Genomic DNA, 25386 nt, shown 5'->3' on the forward strand with positions numbered 1-25386 from the left:
TTCTTTATTTATACTGAGTGTATTCCATGATTTGATCAAGTAAGTCATGAAGGTCTCCTATGCATAGGTGAACATATTGTGATTATTTAAGACAAACAAGCTTCAACAAAACGGATATAAGTTACACACACAGAATTAAGAAAATAGAATTCTGCAATAGAAGATCTGATTCCCTTCTGAGATATATGTGTTTAATAGAAAGGCCGGGGAGGAGAAATATAGCTAAATCGGTTTCTTCATCAATTTAGCATTGATCAATATCAAATCACCGAAAATCTGATTTCTTCAAACTTGAAAATCCTCATTATATATTCTTGCATAAATTAGTTTGGTATCCTTGAAACAATGTCATTCTTTCTCTCCCCACGCTCCTTTTTTAAAACTTTGGTGAAATTATAAGCATCAGGGTTTCTTCTTCTTGTTGTTGTTATAATATCCTAAAGTAGCCAGAACCAACCCAGTTCAAAAAACCCCACTCAAAATGACTAAAGCAAAGTTTCCACTGTATGGAAGACTTGAGAATTCACAACAGAACCTTTTCTATTAGCTTTTCATTCAAGGGTCACAAAAGTACAATTCCTCTAAGCCAGGGGTGTCAAAACTCGTGGTCCATGGGCTGGATGCATCACAAACTGGCCACTGATCGATGGTCAAAGATGGAAAAGTCACTATGCCACATGACGTGGCAACACAAGTTTCACACCCCTGCTCTAAGCCTTACCAATTGAATCATCCCCCTTTTGGGGGAGGGGAATTGGATGAGAGGCACCATTCAGCCTGGACTGTCCAGTCAGCTTCCATTTGTGGCTTAGAATGAAAAAGAAAGGACTAGGAGCTTATTCACTCTCCCATTGTCAAGAGAACAGCTTTTCCCAGTTTTTAATGCATGCCTAAATAAGTCACCCATGTAATCATGTAATGAAAACTCTGTGTCACCTCTTGATTCCATTTGGCTAGGGTACTCCCATGCTCCCCAGCCTGGTTCCCTTCCCCATCCAGAAGCTGAATGAAAAACTACGTTAAGTACAATGGATTCCTCCTGCAGGCATGTATCAACTGATGTCCAGACCAGATGTCCATGAGCCTCACCCACCCAGCCAGGAACCGACAGGCCGATTCCTCCAAATGCAACTGCAGCGGAGAAGTATAGATTTTAGTCCCTTTCTAGGATGTCATTCTGGAGCTGTTGCCTCATTCATAGGAATTTTCCTTCAATCTCTACACATTTTGATGTTGATTGTAGCTCAGAATCTAAGGCAAGTGCTCACCCAGTTTCACTTACATCGGGGTGTGCGCAATCTGGCTATAGGCCCACAGGCACAGAGAGCATCGAAATGTTCTGTATTGACGTCGCAGGGAATTTGTAAGCCATGACCTGGTTTGCATGACTTGAGTGTGTTATACAAATTCTCTGATTCGGGCTGAATTGCAACCCCACAGCTTAGCATTCGTGGTCCCCGAGCACATTTTCTAAGCCCATTTAAATCAGGTTCTCTCTGGTTACTTTTTACAGGGGGATCCACTACTTCTGTTTCTGTAACTCAGCTAGAAATGTGCACAGGTGAAGGGTTTGCATACAGCCACATGCTGCCGTGGGGCCTATGAGAGTTACAGGGTATCCAGAGAGATCGGATTCCCTAATTATATTCTAGCAGGAAAAATATAGCTGGAATCTTATTTCTGTTGCAGCTGAAACTTGTTTATCTATAAGGCCAGATTTATAGAGGTGGTATTAAATTACCTTTCCCAACAGACCCGGTGAGTTGGCTAATGACAATGAATGATGAGAACGGCAACCCGAGCATGTGACCCCAGTTCCAGATTTATAGGCTGATGAAACATCAGTTTCCATTTGCAATTTTAAACAAGCTTTATTTCTTGATCCTCCCCCCTCCCCACACACACAAAAACTATGAAGGTGGTTCATGTTTTTATTTGCATAGGCACATAAAAAGGATCGGGAGTGAGGTAGGGAAGGACCTTTAGGATCAAATCTTAACTTTGTGATATCTGGATTGGGTTAAATTAAAGTAACCCCGTTTTGTTTCTTGGCATGGAGCGCTGCTGAGGTGTTTCTTGTTTCGTATTGGCATAACTGGAATGCCAGAGCTGAATGTTTTGACCGCTTTGAGACTTTGTAGAATTATTTTTCCATTTAAAAAAAAAAAGAGAAAAAAGAAAAAAAAACCTGCAAGAGTTCGGGATGATGAATGTGAATTATAGGGATTTTCCTTTTTTCATAACGTTTCAAAAATTTTCTACGCATCTTTTGGCTGTGTATGTTCCTAGCCCTTTATTTCCTAGTACTGACAGAAGAGGACACTAACTGTGGGGTCCTTGATGTCCTCTGAACTTGGTTGTGATCTTATGGATGTTTCATTACCAAACTAAGTTCACATCACTATGCAAAGTAACCCGAACTATTTCTGATTGCTCCCTACTTTATCCAGGATCCCCAGGATATACCCAGTGGTGGGATTCAGCCAGTTCGCACCTATTCGGGAGAACCAGTTGTTAACTTTCTAAGCAGTTTGGAGAACCGGTTGTTAAGAAATCTCCTTTTGGTTTTTTCCCACTCTACCGGGATAATCCTGCAAGGAAGGCAGGAAGGAAGGAAGCATTCTGGTGTTGTTTCTAGCCTCATCTTTATTGCCCTGCTTATAGAAACCGCCTCTCCAGTTAATCCTTATTACATTGTAACAGCTAAGACGAAGCGCCCATCGACGTGAGTGATGTTCAGTTGGCCACACCTACCCAGTCACATGAACACCAAGCCCCGCCTACCCAGCTGGTCATTAGGGCAGAGAACCGGTTGTTAAATTATTTGAAACCCACCACTGGGTATATCACTCAACTTTTGACCAAGATAATTCAACGGCAGGGTCATTATTCACTGTGATGGAAGCCTGTAATAATACCAGCCTATTAAAATGTTCAGGACGTACTTCCCCAATACTGATATAAGACCAATTGGCTCACTTCTAATGTCTCTAGTCCACAAGGCTTATAGGTCCAGTGACAATTTTAAAAAGTGCAACTTAGGAATTCAGGGCTCACGGGAGCCTCTGTATTTCATTTGCACCTTCAAGTCCTGATTATTAGGCACGAGCAGATGTTAAAAATGAGTGTTCCCCTTTTGCAATTAATATTCATGACACTGTTCTAAGTCAAAGAACCCACACATACGGTATTCACAGCCCAGCTATTTCAAATTAGTGCATAACAGGCTTAAAATAAGACCCCAAGTGTATCCATGATGACTCTTTTTAAGAAATACAGCTAATTCTGTTTTGCCAAGAAGATCCAAATCTGGATACCTTTCGATCTTCCAATTCCTCCCACTCCCACATTTAATAAGCCACTCTAAATAAAAGTTCAACAATCCAGGCTGAAAGCCCAGGAGTTTGCTACTGTGTGTGAAGTGATCATGTTTTAAAAACCCTCGTTGGAAGTTGAATAAATATAAATTGCATATATTGTGCTTTCATAAATATTTTTTCCTAGAAGAGCGTTCTAAAGCAAAGTAGGGCCAAGATAGCAATGTCTTTGGGAGTTATGAGCAAGCTTCTTGTCCCAACTGGATTCAATAGCTATTCCTATATCTAAGACAAGAGAAGGTCCTTCTCTCCATCCAGCAGCAGCTTCTCATATACCTGAGAAAGGCATGCGGTGGAAGGAACATCATTCCCTCATTGAGTACCAAGAGTCTTCAGCAGGCAACCTATCTGACGCTCTGAGACATGTGCAACGGTGTCAGCATCTCTTCAAAGATGGCTCCTTTCACATTCGACCCTCTCAGGTTGGCCTCTTGTAGATCACAGCCTGACAGGTCACAGTTCTGAAACAACAGAGGGAGTTATTAGCAGAAATCTAGATATTGAATGACTCGCCTACCAAGCAGCATGGCTATTGAAGTTGGAAGGAAAACTCCCAACGAACCCCTTGTTTTAACTCTGTGGGGGCCCATCAAAACATCAGAAGATGGAGATCTCACCTCCAAATCAGTTCCTGCCAAGGTTGCTCCTCTCAAGTTGCAGTTTTTCAATTTTGCGTTCTTTAGAGTTGCAACTCGGAGATTGATGCCAGTCATCTGACTTCCTTCCAGATCAACACCTTTCAAGTTAGCACCTGTAGCCACAAAGTTCAAGCCCATCAAAAAAAAAAAAAAGAGGTAGAATTCCATTTCACTCTCACTGGTCCCTTTATTACAAGATATAGCAAAAGATGCTGACTTTTATGTTGATTGAACCATTTGAAATAATAATAATAATAATTTATTAAATTTCTAGACCGCCCCCTCTCCCCGAAGGGACTCGGGGCGGTGTACAGGAATAATTTAAAACATACAAACAATCATACACATAAGTAAAAACCAAATTAAACAACCCCTGTACAATTTATAAAAATTAAAAAACAAACCTTAAAACCAATCTTAAAAATTTAGAAATAGAACTGAGGTGGGAAAGATGGAATTAGGCCAAGCCGGCTAGCTGGAATAGGTGGGTTTTAAGTTTCTGACGGAAGGAGCGGAGATCCGTAGTCATTCTAATGTCGGGGGGAAGGTCATTCCAGAGGGTTGGGCCCATCACAGAGAAGGCCCTTCCCCTAGGCGTCGCCCGCTGGCACAGCCTAGTGGACGGCACCCGGAGGAGTCCCTCTCTGTGTGAGCGAATCAGCCGGAGGGATGTATAGGGCAGGATACGATCCCACAAATAACTAGGTCCTGTGCCTTAGTTGAAATATTGTACACACGCTAAATTCTATCATGTTCGTCTTTCTTTTCCAGTAACAATCATAAAAATCTTAGGTAATCATTATTCACCCAACTATAAAAGGTTGCCATATTTGATATTGCTGCTTTACTTTATTGTCATTGATTTAGTTAATGTTGTGAGTCACCCAGAGTCATTGAGAGCCAGATGGCATAGGAATTTAATCAATGATTATAGTTGGTCGGACAGTCAGCCTGAAGTTTGGATTGGATTTGACATTTTTATTCACCTATCAAGTCCTTCCCAAGAGCTGGGCTAGACAGATATTGTTAGTATTATTATTGTTCGTTACACAGTCAGTTGGATGCGAGGACTGGATTTAGCATTTTTGCCTGCCTGTCAAATCCTTCCCAAGGACCTGGGATGTGCCTATGTGGATGTTTGATGGTGTTACAGATATCACTGCAGGATGTAAGCTGTTTTGAGTATAGCTGCTTCTTGCAATTGACCGATGGTGGATTTGTCAATGCCGATGGTGTTCAGGTTGTACTCCAGTTGGTTTAGGATTGTACCAGGGCTGGGTTGATACCAGCATTACTGCCGGTTTGGCGCACAACAAAATCTGTGCATGCACGCAAGCTTCATTCACACACATGCCAAACACGTGCTCCATGCGTGTGCACATTGGCACCTAAAAAGGTCTGCGCATGCACACAATGTTAGAAAAGGAAAATTAAATTTCTGCAATACTCTTCTGCGCCTGCGCAGAACTGAAAATCAAAATGGCGGCACCGCCGATAGAAACGGTTCAGGGGTGTGGCAGGCCGAGTTACTACCTACTTGGCCGAACTGATCCGAACTGGTAGGAACCCACCTCTGGATTGTAGTACGATTAGTACTATATTTACTTTCTTTTGCCCACAGTCGTTCTATATCTATTTGCGAGTCTTTATGTTTTGTTGTCTGCTTCAGTTCCTTCTCTTCTCTTCTGCAGTCCCCAGGTCCTGTCTTATTATCAACCGAAGTGCAAGTGTAATAAGTAATGGAGGTCACAGCCCTTCAGAAATGGTTGAAGAGGCTATGAATTCCAACAGTACATGTTAGGCTTCCTGTATGCTTAACCAATATTTGTGAATTGGGCTTTATTTCTTGTTCTTCTTAAAATCTACTTATCCTTGGGGGGTCAAAAGTGGGACAGAGCCACAAAAACCTAGAGGTTGTAATAGCCAAACTGTGTACCACGCAACATGCTCAGTCATCATTTCATTGTTAAATATGTGTAGGTTGTGTTGGATTTCAACTAGCGTTGTTTTCCTTCTCTGCTTCCTGTCCATTTACACTGGATCTTTTATCTACACAGCAGATGCTTTGAGTTACTTCTCCTCTGCTCTGAAGGGAACTTTTCTTCATCACGTTATCTGTTGATCTGATTAATTGATTTCCTTTCGGTTTTAACGATCAACGTTTAATGGTCAAAAAGACACACCCAGTCATTTCCTGAATGATGCTGACTGCATTGCATAGAAAGAAAAGGCTCGACGGATGGAATTTACCTTCCAAGTTAGCTTTAAGGCCAGAAGGATCTTCAAAATTGCAGCTTTTCAGGGATGCTCCCTCTGCATTGGAGCACAGCATCTTTACACCTTGGAGGTTGGCGTACTGCCAAAGAAAAGAGGGAAACAAAAATCTCAGACGAAAGAGAGGCCACGTTTCATCTCATCTAGGAATCTGCAGGCTACGTCGGACAGATGTTGGACTGATCGCATTTGTCTTAAAACACTAGGAAGAAAACCCCACAGCCTTTTTTAGCAGAACTTGCAGGTGTCAAATCACAGCGCTTTACCTAAACAGAAAGGACTTCACTTTTACCTACTCTTAAAATTTGCCTCTTGATTTTCATGGGTAATAATCTCTCTCATCTTTTCAAGTCCATCGTACCAAATCCTGATCAAGTACAGCAGGGGCATCAAACTCGATTTCATTGAGGGTTGCCTCAGGGTTGGGTTTGATCTCAGGGGGGGCAGGTGGGCGTGGCCAGGGTGGAGCCGTCTGCGGCCTCTTGCAGCTGCCAGTGAAAAGGGAGCATCCCCCCCCCCGGGGCCTGTTTTCAGCCGGGACAGTCTCCTGTAGCCCTCTGCCTGGGAAAATAGAGCACAGGCTCCCCAAGGTCCTTTTCCACCAGAAAAGGGCTGCAGGAGGCCGTCGTGGCTGAAAACGGGGCTCGGGATGCTGCTCCATTTTTGCTGCCAGAGGCACCGTGGGCCAGTCCTTCACTGTTTTCAGGGTACCCCCACGGGTCAGGTCTAAGTACCCCATGGGCCGGATCTGGCCTGCGGGCTTTGAATTTGAAACCCCTGAAGTACAGTACGTTCTTCAGTTTCTTGGTATCTCTTTGCAAATAAATCCAAATTAGTAGAGAGACATGGAGCATTTATAAAGCTAGAAGCTGTCACCAGGTAGATAACTAAGACATTGTTCTAGTTATGCTAGATATAGCATTGTTCACACTGATGGGTAGGGCATTTGCTGTGATTGACAAGGGCCATTACTACCGTGTTTCCCTGAAAATAAGACAGGGCTTATTTTCTTTTTACCTCCTGAAATAAGTACTTGGTCTTATTTTCGGGGAGGTCTTATTATTTTTGAGGTGCAGGAGGTGGCGAGCATAGTCACCTCTATGGCTGCTGCTGTGTTGCAATATTTTCGGGGAGGGCTTATTTTCAGGGGAGGGCTTATTTTAGCGCATGCGCTCAAAACCCCCGATTGGGCTTATTATCTGGGGAAGTCTTATTTTCAGGGAAACAGGGTAGTCACATCTTAAGATTTATTTCAGGCCATGCAGGCTCCATAGGGCAGCTATTCTGCAGAGCCCATCTTTTTCAAAGGGGGTACTACTGTATTTTTCAGAGTATAAGGTGCACCTTTTTCCCTCAAAAAAGAGGCTGAAAATCTGGGTGCGTCTTATACATTGAATATAGCATTTTTTTGCCTCTAGAAACCTGGAGGCAAAATGGCAGTGCATAGCCTTTAGGAGGCTTTCAGAGTGCTCTTGGGGGCTGGGGAAGGCAGAAATGATTGAAAAATTGGCTGTTTTTTGCTCAATCCCCCCCCTCCCCCCCCCCCCCCCGGCAGCACTCTACAAGCCTCCTAAAGGCTATGCATGTCATTTTGTTTGGGAAAAAATGGGTTTTTGGGAAGTCTGCAGAGTGCAAAAACTTTAAAAAAATTTTTTGCCTCTTCAAAATCTTGGTGTCTTATACTCTGGTGCGTCTTATACTCCGAAAAATACGGTAACTACTTTACGCACAGTACTATGGGACAAAGCTAACCACTCATCAGATGGAGAGGTTAATCTGTTTTGCCTAAAGTTTGCAAGTGTGACTTATTCTTAGGCCTTATCCAAATAACACCCACATCTAGAACAGACCCGGAGAGATCAGCCCGCTCGAGATTTGCGCAGCAGAGGTTCGCGTGGGCCAGGTTGCATCGGCTCAAGTTGGCCATCTTGAAGTTGATGTACCGGAGATCTAAACGGGAGAGGTCTGCTCCGCTAAAATTTAACCCCTGGATAGAGAAGAGAGCAGCGGTCAGGTTACCTAGTCCACAAAGAATCTGAGTTCAAAACGACGGTTTCAGTTCTGCCATGGTTAGATCGAGCTCAAAACAACGCTTCTGAAAGCGAAACTATGGCATCACCCTTGTTATCTATCTTTTGCAATCACTGTGGCAAAATGCAGCTCAGAAATCCAAACTCAATTGCTTTGAAGACGAAGTGTCTAACCTAACCCACAGGAGGAGTGCCCTCAATGTTTATTTATTTGTTCAATTCCCAGTGCCACCCATCTCAGAAAACGACTCTGGGAGGCTTACACTTTGGAAGATATATTGCAATTAAAAATACAATTACAGATTAACAGAGTGGGAAGGGACCTTGTAGATCATCTAGTCCATCCCTCCACCCAAGCAGGAGACTATTTCTACACCATTTCTGACAGATGGCAGTCCAGTCGCTTCTTGAAAGCTTCCAGAGATGAAGCTGCCATAACTTCCGAAGGCAACTTCTGTTCCATGGGTTGATTGCTCTCAGTCAGAAAATTTCTCTTTATTTCTAGGTTGAATCTCTCCTTGATCAGTTTCCATCCATTGTTCCTTGTCTGGCCTTCAGGTGCTTTGGAGAATAGCTTGACCCCCTACTCTCTGTGGCAGTCCCTATTGGAAGATTGCTATCGTGTTTCCGTGGTCCTTCTCTTCACTAGACTAACCATGCCCAGTTTCTGCAATCGTTCTTCATATGTTTTAGCCTCCAGTCCCCTAATCTTCTTGGTTGCTCTTCTCTGCACTCTTTCTAGAGACTCAACATCTTATAAAAACAATTTAAAACAATAAAAACATCCCATTCAAGATACACAAGAATATGTGATCTAGGTTCCTCTAAAGCAGGGGTCCATGGACCACCACCACCCCAGTCCTTGGTATACCAGAAATTCGGCTGCGCAAACAAGTGAAGCCCCATCCATGGGATGCAGGCAGCATGCAAAATCATGCCTCCCTTCGGTCTGCGGAAAAACCTCTCTCCACGGAAGGGGTCCCTAGTCCCTGAAAAGTTGGTGGCCCCTGCTCTAAAGGATGCTTGTCCAACCTTTTGTTTCCCCTGAGTTGCATTGAATGAAGTGGAATGGGCTGCATATAAAATATATAACATAGTCAATGTATATAAGCAAACATCCTTAATTTTAAATATTTTTTATTATTTTACTAGCTATCCAGGGCTGCGTATCAGAGGGACATTTTTCTCTTTACAAGTTGTGCAAAACAGCGCTCTGACCGAAACTTCCCGAGAGCATGAAGCAAACTCCTGGTCCCAACAAAAAACCCTTTTATTAATTGACTGTGAATTCTGCTCATTCACATCCAGCAAAGTCTTTCAAGAAGGATTTACAGTCACAGACTTTATCTGGTTTGGAGAGATGCCAGGCCGATCTCTGCAAAACACGGCAAGGGGTCTTGGAGAGTCTCGAACCAATTAAGCAAACTAATTGTCTCCTGCAAACTCCACTCCCCTTCCGCTCCTCTTTTATTTCCTCTGGGAGAAGCCATTCATCGTCCATCTGTGGCCTTACAGGTGGACAATGAATGGTCAACCCCTGTTCTTTAGCTGTTCCCTTCGTCTGGCAACTCTGCGCATGCGCACACTGGGAACAGGCTCCAGCTGTTCATCTGCCTCACCGATGTCTGACTCCGAAGGCAGCTGATAACTGTCAGATGACCTTGGCCCCCTCTCTGCCTCCGACAACGAGCCCTCATCAGAGCCTTCCCCAGACTCCAGGACTGGCCCATCTTCCTCCCCAACCTCCTCACTGTCCGAATCTGCTGCCAACTCCACTGGGCTCTGGCGGGCCACAACAAACAGCTCCCAAAAAGATGTCCTTGGTTTTTTAAAAAAAATTTCAGTGACAATCATATTACCTGACAACGTAGCTCAGACTTGGTTGAGGTTGCAAGGAGGAACCTGACAAATTCCTTTCGGGAAATGGGGGAGTGGTCCTCTGCAGGTTGGGAATTCTGTCAAGGAAGGGGAGAAGAGCTTAGGCCCAAACAATACAAGATGGAATAGCACACATTGGGTGATATACAAGCAGTGGGGAGACGTTTGTGGCATTTTCAAGAAGGCAATGATCTTTACTACCCATGGAAAAGCTATTGGGGATGTTGACATTGTAGGCTTGTTCCATCTAATTCTGTCTCTTTCCTCTAAACCACATCTAGAAATCATTAGGTTTTGCTTATGTTCATCTTCTGGCTACACTGTATGGCTGAGCCCATTAATATCTATGTCTGACGAACAAACCAATATACACCGTTGGTGTGGCCAGTTACTGTGGTGCAGCAATTTGAAACTGCTCTTTATGACATACAAGAAAATTAAGTTGAAGTTAAGCCATATACAGTAGGTGTGTATCCAGTGGTGGGATTCAAATAATTTAACAAACCGATTCTCTGTCCTAATGATTTCTTCCAACAGACAGTTCTTTCTAATTAGCCTGGTCGCTTATCTCTTGAAGATAACTAGGAAGGAAAAAGCCGTAAATTATGACCATCCTTCTGCTGCCATTTATTGTCAGGGGAAATTTCACCCTGAGCTAATGAGGTGTAGACCGTCGGCTTTCCTAAAAAGCATATCTTCAGAGAAAGCGAAAATAAGACCCGATAACATGTTCTAATGAAAACAAAATTTAATATGAAAAATAAGAATAAACAAATCTATCTAATTGTTACATTTTGGCAAGAGCAATTGTCGCCCACCTATCTTAGCAGACGAACAGAAGATCAAAAAAAAAAAGTCTCTGGAATGTGTGATGTATTAAGGAACGTGTTAAGAAGCATGCGCAGTAAATCATTGCTGATAAGGCCTATGACCTGCACAGTAACTCTTCAGTTTAACTAGCAAACAACGCAGTGACACAGTTCACCAAACTGGTCAGAAAGTTAACAACTGGTTCTCCCAAAGTGGTGCGAACTGGCTGAATCCCACCACTGTGTGCATCTCTTTGAAAATAACTAAGTTGACTGGAATCCACTCAGAACGTTGTCAATTGAATGTCACTGGCTTTTGTCCACTTTTTTCATGCATTTTTTAATTAGTCGAACAATGCTAAAAAATAAATACCGTGTGATATCAAAAAGAAAGGAAAAAAAATATGAAGTGCAAAAAAAAAAAATTCTTTCCCGGGGAAAAAAAAGTCTTCAAAATATTTTGGCTTTTAAGAGATAGAAAAAATGCCCATGGCACAATATTAACAGAAAACCCAAAATGTAACAGAAAAAACCCCAAAAAAGGCAAATGATCAGAAAGGAAGGAGATACAAAAATTAGCATTACCTTAATGGCTAGTTCAAGGTGTTCAATTAGTGAGTCAATTCCAAAGAACCTCGCTTCCTCTAAGATACCTGGCGTAAGGGGAGCGATACAATACATGCTAGCAAGGGTTAGGAATAAATGACAAGATTCACCACTCAACCTTCCTGCTCTCTAATGCAGGTTAGAGGTGTGCAGTCATCCATGCACAGGATCAGACAGTTTCATTGGGCCAAGGTCCTTTGCCAGGACTGGTTTCAATCCTAATCAATATTAGATATCAACCATGATTTAGTGCTTAAGGGAAACAATGGTTCGAAGATGAATTGTAAGTCAGGATTCCCCAGCTCCATGCATTCATCATCATCGCTCATTTAATGACCCCGTAATCCAGGGGTGTCCAAACTTGGGAACTTTAAGACTTGTGGACTTCAACTCCCAGAATTCCCCAGCCAGCAATTCTGGGAGTTGAAGTCCACAAGTCTTAAAGTTCCCAAGTTTGGACACTCCTGCCGTAATCCCTTGAGGGGTGGAGTCTGGGCAATTGAATGCAGCTGAGTGTTTACTGGCCAGATGCCCTTCCTGTTGCCAATACGGAGTTCTTTTTGGCAGATATATTCCCAGTGTGCCCAGAGAGAGAAATATCTGCCTCTATCTAGGATCGAACTGACAGCCTCCTGATTGTGAAGTGAAAGCTCCACCTCCAGGTCACCGCCCCACTCCCTCAGCTTCATGCACTATGCTGTTTACTGCAAACCAGATCAGCAAAGCTATCTAGTCACCAGTGGTGGGTTCCGAATCCCGTTGCAACTGGCATGCTGCCAAGGGGCCCGGCGTACTTACCACCCGCGATGCTCCAGCGGAGCGTCGCGCAGGCGCCGTACGCTCCGTACACATGCGCAAAAGCCCCAATCAGCTCAAATACAGGTAAGGAGGGCGGGCGGGCCCTCCAGAGCACCGTACCAGAACGGTACCTGGAGCTCCCAGCAGGCACTGGGACATCTGTACCGGGATGTATTGGTCGTATCTCACCACTGCTAGTCACCTTAATTTTAAATCCCTTTTCCAGATCTGTTTAAAAATTCCACAATCTCTGTTTAACCATGTGTTGATTAATTAACCCTACATTTCCTCCGAAGAGCTCAAGAGGCTGTTTACTTAATACTTGTTCCTCCAATTTTGCCCCACAAGAGCAACCCTATTAGTTTGGGCAAAGAATGAATGACCGGCCCAAGTCATTCAGTGACTTGAACAAGTGTAGAATATATGTACTGGTTATGGTATGGGGCTAGGACTGGAGAAACCCAAGATTGCATCAAAGCGCCAAAATCTCGAGTGAGTTTTTCACATCCTTGGTTCTATTCAGGAAGCTTGGCTTTAGTACTGTCTTGAGAACAAGTGTGGTTGCAAAAAAGGCAACAAAATGTTTTATACGTCTTAGTACATACCTAACAAATTAATGCCATCGTTCACAATTAGTTGTCCATGTCGCAAATAGTTTAAGATCGGCTCAAAGTACTCCGGACTTCGGTCAATCAGAAAAGCTCCGCTGTGATCTCTCTTGTTTCCCCAAGCATCTGTTGCAGATGGACACATTTCTTTAAAAAATGCTTTCCTTAACCTGTCCTGAGATAAGACTTTCTCCTCACCCTCCTTCTCACCTTCCCCATCTCCATCTGTCCCCAGCAGCTAAAATGGATCCTCTGCAGCCACTTTTAGAAATTAGACTTAGACTGGTCGCCATCACAAATTTAGAATTGGGACATAGTAAATAAGGAGGAAATGACATCCTCTAAACTAGGAATACATGTTCTGTTGGCTTGCTGGTGGTTCTACTATATTTACCTTCTAAAAGCAGGCAAGACCAGGATAATAAGATGATAAGTCGTGGTTTTAAGAAGTGAACTTAATACTCCTCCAATTCCATGCAATGGGACATTTTTGGCCCCAGCCTCAACAGGTACTCTGGAGGCTGCAGAAAGGGTTCTAAGGCACTATTTAGAATCTGACCAAAACTTTCTTTTCTGCTTTATAAGTATCTCCACATGGGTTAGAATTCCCCACTGATATGGAGATTGCTAAAAATTCAGGGAATTGAAGCCCATTTATGTGGAGGGCCACCCGTTGGGAAAGGCTAATCTAAAATATAGTTGAATTACATTACATTTGAATTACATTTCCCTGTATGATCCAGGAAAGAGCCCCAAACCTGTTTACATGTGGTATGTAAAGATATTAGCAACTATGTTCTTCTTTTGTGGCACTTCTGTAGCCCATGGCCAACAAAACAGCCTGAAAATCATTCCTGACTTATTGTATTTTTCAGAGTATAAGACGCACCGGAGTATAAGATGTACTAAGGTTTTGAAGAGGCAAATTTTTAAAAAAGTAAGTAGGTAGATAGAGGGATAGAGAGGGAGAGAAAGAGAGAGAAATACAGTAGGTAGGTAGGGAGAGAGAGAGAGAGAGAGAGTAGTTAGGTAGGTAGGTAGATAAAGGGATAGAGAGAGAAACAGAAATACAGTAGGTAGTTAGGGAGAGAGAGTGACTGTGTAGGTAGATAGGGAGAGGGATAGAGAGAAATACAGTAGATAGGTAGGTGTTTCTGCTGGCACAGAACTTGATCAATGTAATTCTCATCAATCAGTTAAAGAGCTTTCCAAAAGGAAACAAAAACGTTTTTGCACTCTGCAAACATCCCAAAAATGGCCTGTTTTTCAAGAAAACAGGCCCGTTTTTGTTCCCAAAAAACTGCATGAGTAGCCTTGGGGGGGGGGGGGGGGTTGCACAGTGCTCCGGGGGGGTGGGGTGGGCGGGCAAAAACAACAACAACAAAAAAAAAACACAGCCCATTTTTCGAGGAAATGGGTCCGTTTTTTGTCAAATAAAATTTGAGCCTGGGTACTGGGATAGAGCTTTCAAATATGTATCTCAAGTCACACCAACCTTTATCTTTAAACATGTGAGCCATCATGCTCTCGGGTTCTTTACTAACCAAAGTGCTCCTACGAAAGAAATGTAGAGAAATGAATGAATAAATTGTCCCACTTTGGCATTTGGAGTAGCATGGGGATTAAAAAAAAGCTTATTTATTATTTATTTTATGTTTATTTATTTTCTTTTTATGTCCACAGAAAGAAGTGACAATAAAGATGATCTTATCTTTATCAGCAAGTTAGGTCCCAATATTGACTTAAATAATGGTGGCTCAACACCAGATTGAGAAATGTTGGTTGAGCCTTTAATTTATGGAATTGCTTACCTAAAAAAAAACAGAGAAAGCCGAGGCAATGTCAGATTAAACTAGCAATTTAAAATCATTTGGTCTGGGTTGTATATAATAATAATAGCTAACAACTGCCTTCATCTACAGCCCTACAGTTTAGCATGAAGCCTGAATCCAACCACTGAATCCAAAAGCTGTCAACAGCTTTATTAATAACCAATGCATTTAACCCTTTTATCTTATCTTAGTTTATTGATTAACCCTTGGGCCATATCAAAGTGCAGAGTTCCAGAGACTCAAATTATTACTAAAATCTGATAAAAACAGTTTAAAATGGAATTGGATAAAATACAATCTAAAATGAAATTGGAATAAAATACAATAATTTAATATATAAATAAAAGATGATAAAATTATATTTTGGTATCACCCCTACAATTTACCCCAATCAGTCCCACATAATGCCGAACTCAACCAAACAGTTAACCCTTAGCAATATTATCTTTCCAATGATGAATTTCCCAATAAAGTAACAGACTCATACCGGGTAGTTGTAAAGTACCGTCCTCCTACATTGAGTGTTATCCAGTCTGAATGAGATCCTGTTAATGTTTCTAGAGAGTTGATGTCATTTTGGGGATCTATGAACATGGAAAGCATATCAACAGTACAGTAAAAACTTTAGACTTCCTATTCTTCAGGAGGAAAACAACTTGGTGTACTTACCAATGAAAGGTTCATCTTCACATACAAAAAGAACGTCATCATCTCTATAGATTGAAAGAAATGAGAAAGAAAACCAGGGATTCAGAATAAGAATAAGTAGATCTGAAATGCAGTGTTTAAGCAATAAGTGTTAAAAAAAAATGTGAAATCACCAAGACTGTTTTTTTTTTCCTTTTCAAAAGAGGAAATGAGCACCACTATCTAAAACCATCCCTTTTCAGAGTTTGATTTTTGTTTTCCTACATTCCACTGCTTCAGTGTCAGGAAAATAAAAATACATTTGATAAATCAACAAACTCTCCATGCTCTAAATTCAATTGCTTTTGCAGATGGTTTTGATCCAAATTCCTTAAATGCAATGACATTCATGTTTGGAAAAGTGGGAGAGTTAAGAGTCAAGCTAGAGAGTTACAGTCATATTTATGCAAAGATGCTCTGGTAATGAAGCTTTGTTTACAGCGTACTTCCCAACAAATTCAATAAAAATAGGACTCATGGAACAAACGAACCCTTTTACTAGAAATTATTTGTTAGAAGGCAATCTATAGGATGGGATAGCAATTCTCTGGCCAAGAGAGATGGAATGCAAACCTATTTGTAACCATTACACAATGGAATCCACATGCAATCCTGTCCCAGTTGAGAAGCTATATAAATCATATAATTTGACTCCGAAGCTCAGACTTTTCCTTCCTCTGCTTTTTCATTTATTGTAATCAGAGTGTGCAACAAGGATAAATGCTTGATGCCCTCCAGATGCTTTGGACTACAGCTCTCACCATGTCCAACCAGCATGAAAATTATATTTTTGGACATCTGGAAGACATCAGGTTGCCTACTCTTAGTTCACAATAGTTTTGAATTCTTCACTGACCTGTTAGCTAATCTTAGGTCATTTCCAAATCAGAATCAAATCATGGCTTGAATGGTTTAGAGAGTGGGCTTTTCAGATGTCAGAATAGACCCATGCTTTATACTAAGCCACCATTGTGGATTATTTAGATTTGGCCCTTGGGCATGGCATTCAATTAAGCCAGGACAACTGCATTATATTGCTGAATATTGTGTGGAATGGGACACAGTGATGTGCTCAACAAACTGTTATTTAAACTGGGGTAGCCAACATTTTGGCTGTTAAAGGCAATACTTAGCATTTTTTCAGGATGGAGGTCTGCAAAGTGGCCATATCGCATAAGCAAGAAGGGATAGTGGGGGAGAACGGAAATGGAAGAATACAGAATCTCCAGTTACGGAACACCGACAACTTCTGAAGGCAGGTTGTTCCATTGGTTAATTCTGATTGCCAGGAAATTTATCCTTGGTTCTAGGTTGGAACTCCCTTTGGTAGTCTTCCATCTGTTACAGAAGAAGATGGAGCTATAATATATTCTCTATAAAATAATCCCTGTTGATAGGAGTGGTGCGGCATGTCTCCACCTCGAGGGGGAGCTCTCGCCTCACAATCAGAAGGCTGTGAGTTTGATCCTAGGTAGAGGGAGATATTTCTCTCTCTGGGCACGATGAGAATATATCTGCTGAATGTAACTCCGCATTGGCAACAGGAAGGGCATCTGGCCAGTAAACACTCTGCTAACTTCATTCAGTTGCCCAGATTCCAACCTGCAAGGGATTATGGGGTCGTTAAACGATGATGAAAATAATCCCTGTTGATGGCTTGGTAGAAAAGAGGTTCCTGGCCATTTCAATATCAATACATTGTACTCTGTAGTAGTACAACAAATATGGTATTCCTGAATCAGCTTTTATGCCACTTTCCAAGCAGTTCTCGCGCCTGTTAGGCTTATTCAAAAGGGCTGTAAGGAATACATTTCCAATACAGGGTAATCTTACCTAATTAAGGCAATGTCATCAATAAGTCCTCCTCTTCCATTGTAGACACTGGTTGCTTTTATTCCAAGCTTATTGCTTGCGACAGAAAGCAAATCAGACAGTGTTCCATAAACAGCCACAACCTATGAGAGAGAGTTAGTCTTTTAATTCAGGACACACAGTTAGCTGCTCCAGATTTTTCATCCATTTATATTTTATGCTAGTGTGCAAATCCATGCGCTGTGCAGCACTCTTGATCTGCTTCAGAGTCAGCCGGAGATAAATTGCACAATTTCCCACCCCTGAAGAAGGAGATCAGCCTTAGAGAATCTGTGCTTCTTTTTCATTCCCAGTTTCCACAATGTCAATTGCAACAAGGAAATAGTTTTATCTACACTTGAGATCTAATATGTTTAAGGCATTTTAGAGAACAGTCATGCTACCAATTCCTTTTCCATTAAATGAAGTCCATTTCTAGATTCGTATTGGATCCAAACAGCGTCACGGCATTATCCTGCAGGATTAAGGGGCCGAGTTTGTGCCACCACAATGTGGTTTATTTATTTCAGTTTTCAGTAATAAGCCACAATTGGTTGGGTCTGTGTAAACCACTCTAGTCCTTGTTTAGTGTCAATTGGAACTGTCAACTTGGTTATTTAAGCAAAGCAGTAACAAAGTGAAATGCAATTCTGCTTATGATCTTATTTTAGCTTTCCCAGATCTGCCCAGGTGGTAAATACGAGGATTGTTCATAAAGTTACTTTTTCATCACTGATATAATTTCAAACGGTCACTAAACGGGGCAGTCACTAAACAAGGCAGTCACTAAACAAGGACTACCTGTATTTCAATGTGGTTTGTTTGGTTTTGACACAGCATCAGCTGCAAACTGAGTGATTCATCTTTTTTATGTAAATTTGCATAGAACTATACCTTAAAAACAGAATCTCAGCGATGGCGGAAATGTAACTCTGTGTGTGTGTGTGTGTGTGTGTGTGTGTGTGTGTGTACACATACATACATATGAATGTATCAGTGGAGGGATTCAAAACATTTTACTACCGGTTCTTTGGGCATGGCTTGGTGGACGTGGCAAGGGAAGGATACTGCAAAATCCCCATTTCCTCCCGATCAGCTGGGACTCGGGAGGCAGAGAATAGATGGGGGCGAGGCCAGCCAGAGGTGGTATTTACCGGTTCTCCGGACTACTCAAAATTTCCGCTACCGGTTCTCCAGAACTGGTCAGAACCTGCTGAATCCCATCTCTGGATTGTACATATTGACCATAAAAAATAGACGATTGTACATATTAAATACGTTGTGCAGCTGATAAATGTAACCAGTGGAAACATTTCCAAATTGGGAAGATTCGTCTGAGTTACAACTGATGTCAGAACAATCCCATTATTAATTGAAGGAAGCTGGGCCAACCGAGCAATCAGAAGGCAAAATGATTTCAAAACTGTTAATAGGCCACATCAATATTAGATGGCGATAGATTTAATCACCTCCTGTAGAATTATCCAGCTTTTTCACTGGAGATCATTTTCTCTCTCTTTCTCTCTTTTTTCTTAAACGTTTATGTCTTTCAATATTTATGTTTATAACTTCAGTGTCTGCTAGAACGCAACAAAGTCTACAGCGGCAGATGGAGGAGAGCTCCTGTTTTATTTTGTGCCTCTCTCAACCACAGATGGGAAATCACATCCGGTGCTTGTCATTTGTTTTCCATTCCCAACAAGGTAAAGCACAGATTCGTACGTCGAAGGCCATCATTTTAAAACGCCAGTCACTTCATAAACCCAGAGCAACGGGGTTCACTTCATAAACCCAGAGCAACGGGGGTTCCACAGGTGCTGGCTGATCTGATGCACGATTTTTTTTTTAAAAAAAATAATAATATCCCCAGTCATCCGCTGTTTATAATCCAGAGTTTCCATACCTGTTCCCAATCACAGCCCTGCCACCTGTTGTTAGAGTGAGCAGAAACAGCAGTAAGGAAAACTTTTGATCGGTCCAAACGTCATCCCACCATTTCCTAGCCAGCCCTCCAGGGTCCACACTCCATCAAAATGAGCAAACGTCAACCAAAAAGAATATCTGGGAAATTTCAAGTGGCAAAGTTCTCCAGAAGTTCCTCGCCTGTCCTAAAAATCGATCAGGGCTCGGGCTGTGCATTATCTCGATGACACAAACAGGACGCTGTTTCTCTTTAGCTGGTGTAAAGCATATCTGAACTGAAATATTTCTTGAGGAAAGGAAAGCTACAAATAAACTAACCCCCTCACCCCCAAAGCTTATTATATGTATGTATGTATGTATGTATGTATGCATGTGTGTTACAACTCCTGGTATGCCCAAATATGGGAGGGAACTCACTACTCCCCCTTTCTGTCTATCGGCTCACTACAGGAGACCATCCAGGCAGAAAACCATATTTTTAATGTTGCCTTTTTATATTTGTGTTGTATTTGTGCTGATAAATAAATCTATACTAGTTTCTCTTTATTTATTTATCAGCACAAATACAACACATACACACACACACATGTGTGTGTGTGTGTGTGTGTGTTGTATTTGTGCTGATAAATAAATAAAGGGAGACTAGTATAGATCCATTTCAAGCTATTTAGCTCTCATCGGCTAGCCATACCCTTACTGGGATTCGAACCTGGCTAGCTGATGAGAGCTAAATAGCTTGAAATGGATCTATACTAGTCTCCCTTTATTTATTTATCAGCACAAATACAACACAAATATAAAAAGGCAACATTAAAAATAAAAATATGGTTTTCTGCCTGGATGGTTTTCTGTAATGAGCCGAAGGACAGAAAGGGGGAGTAGTGAGCTTCCTCCCATATTTGGGCATACCAGGGGCTGTAACACACACACACACACACACACACACACACATAATGGAATGAAACTTACTGCTGAAGGTTTTTTTTTTTAAATGATGGAAGTCTTGTATTTTAAGACATTACAATTTAATATGTTTTCACGCAACTACCTAATTCACGTGAGACACTAAAATGTGATTGATCACCACACTATAAAAAAAGATGTTGAGACTCTAGAAAAAGTGCAGAGAAGAGCAACTAAGATGATTAGGGGATTGGAGACTAAAACATACGATGAACAGTTGCAGGAACCGGGCATGGCTAGTCTATTGAAGACAAGGAGCAGGGGAGACATGATAGCAGTCTTCCAATATTTGAGGGGCTACCACAGAGAGGAGGGGGTCAAGCTATTCTCCAAAGCACCTGAAGGCCAGACAAGGAATAATGAAAACTAAGGAGAGATTCAACTTAGAAATAAGGAGGAACTTTCTGATAGTGAGAACAATCAACCAATGGAACAGAAGTTGCCTTCAGAAGTTGTGGGAGTTTCATTACTTGAGACTTTCAAGAAGAGATTGGACTGCCATTTGTCAGAAATGGTGTAGGGTCTCCTGCTTAGATAAGGGGTTGGACTAGATGACCTACAAAGTTCCTTCCAACTCTGTTAATCTGTTAATGTACTACATTGTGAATCATAAGAGAGTGAGTGGAGGGAATGAAATGTAGACAACGGACAGCTGCTTCCAAATAATTAGTCCTTAATGCACAACATCAGAAAAAGAATTTGTGGGAAAGAATCCTGTAACAACAAAGCACTGGAAATAAAAAAAGACAAATGCTGTTTTGCGTTTAGATCTTAGCCCTCCATACAATATTGGTTTTCTCATTCCTGCTTGTTGAGTTATTATTAGATTGTGACAGCAAAGAAGTAAATCTTATGGGTTACTTATACTCCAGTAACAACTCAAGAGTTCCTAGGACAGATTCTTGTATACCAGGAGTCGGCAATCTGCGGCTCTGGAGCCGCATGTGGTTCTTTCCTCCTTTTGCTGCGGCTCCGTCGCTGGTCGGCTCCACAATTGATAGGGCTTTCGGTTAGGACAGGTAGAGGAAAAAGGACGCCATGCTAGGAGGAAACTCTATGGTGGGGGAACCGGGCTTCCGGTTGGCTGCAGAATTGAATAGGGGGCTTCCAGTTAGGACCTTTGTGGCTCTTTGAGTGTTTAAGGTTGCTGACCCCTGTTGTATACTGTACTGACCTGTAATAGGGTTTGTTTGGTTGCATACTGGCATATTATCTCAATCATTATGACTTGTTAATCAGGGTGATTTAGCATTTTGGGGAAATCCAACCGTGTATTTCCCAACAAGCTGAAGCCCAAAGAATACCAGTATTTGGCCCAGTAAGAATGAAAAGGCTAGGGATCAAGATGACAACAATTTGTTGGGACTGAAGGCAAACGGGTCCGTCCCAGGATTCATGTTGCAGGATCCAATCTAGTTTGGTCACCAGGACCAGAGGTTTAGTTTTCTGAGGTTTCAGACTTGCTGAAGCCCATCTTCAGGGAATTTCTCTCTAACAGAGTGTGTGATGTTCTGTGTGTGATATTTATATGGTGCCTGGCCTGGGGTTGTGTGGCTTTTTAGTTGATGACGGGGTATTGATGGCTGGCTTTTAAGCTGTTGGCTGTTATAGCCAACAAACAACAGGAAAATCAACAACTAAAAAAACCCACACACAACCAGGCATAACCAATTTTGTTGTATTTAAGTACAATGACAATAAAGATTATACTTACTTACATTATATAAATACCACACAAAGAATAGCCCAAAACACACATTTTGCTAGAGAGAAATTTCCTGCGGATGGGCTCCAGCATTGAAAGCTCAGAAGATTAAACCTCTGGTCCCGGTGACCGACTCAAATCAGATCCTACAATTTGTTGCGATTATAATTTATTGAACCAGCCACAACATTAATACATAACACCAACCATAGAATTGTAAAAGAAAGATATTGCAGGCAAGCAAACAGCTGATTGAATAAGTTTGCCAGACTACCGTAATTCAAGTATGACTAAAGATCATAACTCAGTTCACACATCCTAATAAGCCAAAATCTAACCACAACATCCTGTGATGTGAGAACCCAACCATACTCTCAAGGAATCTGGTAAGAGAGTTTGCTGCTAGAATAAAGCTACAACATATTCCATGTATGCCCAAGCTATACATTGGTAAATGAATACAGCTATTGCAAATGATGTAGCTACTTTGGAAAAAGAAAAAAAAAAGCTATCTTGGTATATGCTAGACTTTTGGAATTTTTTTCCTGCACTGGGAAGATGGAGCAAAGCATCACAATATTGTTTGAATACGGAACTGCGTTTTTCTCCTTAAAAAACAGTGTGCGGAAGAAGAAAAACTATTTTGGGAGGAAGCCTAGGTCCATTTTATCAAAATAAACCTACACAGGTTATTTGTACAGCTGGGTGCTGACACAGATCTTTTAAAGACTAAATCCTGGGAAAACAGCATGTCTCCAAACAGATTTATAAGTGTACGGCATTCGTGAATTTATGCCTGTTCCTTGGGCCAGGAAAAAGTGATGCAAAGCTTGAATTTTCATTAATGTGAAAACAACTTTTTACTGGCACACAACCAGCCAAGTTATTGGCTAATTTCGCACATAGTTCTAAGACATAATAGGTTAATCTGGAATTTGTTGTTAGGAAATTGTCCTAAGTAAATGAACCTTAGACCAATTTGTCCCTCATCCTACTGCAATTTCTCCTCCTCCCTTCTTCTAAATCATGACCCTGTATTAATTAAACCTATGATAATTCAATGCAGTCTTTATAATCCTGTACTGTATATTTAATCCAGCAGCTTTTAGGGAATGAGGGTAGGCAAACAAGGGAAGGAACAAAGCCAGCTGCATGAGGGCTCAACTCTGGCTAATGGTACAAAATATTCCTAACTACCGTGGGAGAAGTAGAAGATGTAGTGGCTGCATCTGCACAATACATCACACTTAAACTAGGATTTCTGTGGCTCTGTGATTTGCATGCACCAGTCCATTTAATTTATGCATTGTGAAACTGCAGAAAAAAAATCATTAACAGGTTAAGAGTGTTGCGTGAATGCAAACTTTATTCCTTTCTCAATAATTGGTATTAAATTACTGAGTACCCACTAGGTAGAAGGGCAAAATTTAAATTAAATTGTTAACAATCAGCACCTTTGGGGGAAGAAAGAGGTTTGAATCAAAAAGTTGACACTATTGTACATCACAGTTCTGATGATTTGCATTTTTATCAAAGCGATCATTTATTTTGTGGATTTCGTGTAACATGATGTTCTACAGCACTCTGCATCAAAAATGCTTTGAATACTTATTTCTAATCTGAAGGTCATCACTGAGTGAAATACAATGCAATCACCAGAAAAGGAATAGGAGAAGTACTCATTATTTTATTGTGGCTAAACATCAAATTGCAATGAAACCTACTAAGAAGACTATACATAGCTGGTCTGAAAAGGTGAGGGCAGGAATTAGATGGCTTTTCTTTCCTTTCAGTGGGGCTTTCAGATTTTTGCAGGTCAGATACACTAGCCAATATACAGCCAATGCCTCTATTTTCATATTCTCACGTCCTCCAGATCTGTCAAACAACACATTTCATCACTCTTCATAGGAGTGAAACCAGGAATGGGAGTGCCAAATCCTGCCAAATTAGGTGGTTGCCCTTAGCTGATTAATCCCAAATTCCAAACTGGATGAGATCTTTTTTTTTTTGGGGGGGGGGGGAGATAGGAGACCACGAGGAAATCCTAAAGCTGTAGCCAAGATCAAAAAGTTTAAAAAACAAAGCCAGTCCCCTCCCCCCCCCCCCCCAAAAAAAAACCCTACGTAGATTTCTTTTCTGCAAAGAGAGACTTCCTCGTCCCCTTTCTGGGAAGGTGGCCAGCTCAGAGAAGGGTGGGGTGAAATTCCAGGCAACCCTGGAGGAAGTAGCTGAAAAATTCTGGGGGAGAAGAATTCCATAGAAAGCTAAAAGTAGACATTGGTGGGTTGCAATCCTTTTTATATCAGCTGAGTGCTGGAAAGGACTATTCCAAGAGTGTCCACACTTGTGGCAACTTTAAGATTAGGTAAAGGTTCCCCTTGGACGTATGTGTTAGTCGTTCCTGACTCTAGGGGGTGGTGCTCATCTCCGTTTCAAAGCCAAAGAGCCAGCGCTGTCTGAAGACGTCTCCATGGTCATGTGGTCGGCATGACTAAACTCCGAAGGCGCACGGAACGCTGTTACCTGCCCACCAAAGGTTGTTCCTATTTTTCTACTTGCATTTTTACGTGCTTTCGAACTGCTAGGTTGGCAGAAGCTGGGACAAGTAGGGAGCTCACTCCGTTACTTGGCGCTAGGGATTCGAACCACAGAACTGCCAGCCTTTCTGATGGATAAGCTCAGTGCATTAGGGCGGAGTCCCATAACTTCAAGATTAGTGGACTTCAACTCCCAGAATTCCCCAGCCAGCCATGGCTGGCTGGGGAATTCTGGGAATTGAAGTCCACAAGTCTTAAAGTTGCCAAGTTGCCCTCTGAGCACTTCCAATCTCATCAAATCCAATGGGAATTGCTCCCATGGAAGCTACCCCAGGATTCCCGGGGGGGGGGGGGTTGGAACCAAGACTTCCATCTCCAGCTCCATCAGCTTCCCTGCCCGGCTGTTTCGCCTCTTAGAGACTGCAGAGACCTCGCGGTGTCTCCGATGCACCCAGGATCGAAGAGGGAGGGCCAGTCACTCCCGTTGCAAAAAGCCACGCCGGGGCTTCTTTCCCCCCGCTGCCCATCCGAGAGGAATCGGCCGGCTTACCTTCCCATTTCTGGGGCTGCCATTAACAAACAGGGTGACTCTCTTCATGTCCTCCCTCCGGAGTTGCTGTACCAGCCTGGCTACAAACCCGGAAGAGTGGCTTCCTTAACCAACAGGCCCACCCACCAATCCGCCCCCGGCTCGTTATCTCCTCCGCCCAATCGAATTCGAAGGAAACGAAGGGGGCGGGACCTTTAGGCTCGGTCCGTGCGATTTGCTTTTCAAGAAGCAGAAAGGGCGGGGCTTACGGAGAAAGGCGGGGCAGGCTCTCGTCTTTTCACTCCTCCTCTCCGAAAAAGCCAGCCCCGCTCCTCATT

General features: G+C 42.1%; 1 protein-coding gene across 1 annotated transcript; it reads right to left on the reverse strand.

Annotated features, from left to right (window-relative positions):
• Positions 1-408: 408 nt before the first annotated feature.
• KCTD9 (potassium channel tetramerization domain containing 9) lies at positions 409-25251 on the reverse strand. Its single transcript, XM_081960807.1, has 12 exons — positions 25070-25251; positions 17371-17492; positions 15520-15563; positions 15338-15434; positions 14514-14572; positions 13016-13144; positions 11592-11659; positions 10179-10274; positions 8127-8276; positions 6266-6371; positions 3995-4128; positions 409-3838 (listed from the first exon to the last, which is right to left on the reverse strand). The coding sequence occupies exons 1-12, from the start codon at positions 25115-25117 to the stop codon at positions 3722-3724; spliced, it is 1170 nt and encodes a 389-aa protein (XP_081816933.1). The 5' UTR covers positions 25118-25251; the 3' UTR covers positions 409-3721.
• Between the last annotated feature and the right edge of the window lie 135 nt (positions 25252-25386).

This window comes from Natrix helvetica (genome assembly GCF_964273705.1).
Source record: "Natrix helvetica genome assembly, chromosome: 8".
Lineage (NCBI taxonomy): Eukaryota > Metazoa > Chordata > Lepidosauria > Squamata > Natricidae > Natrix > Natrix helvetica.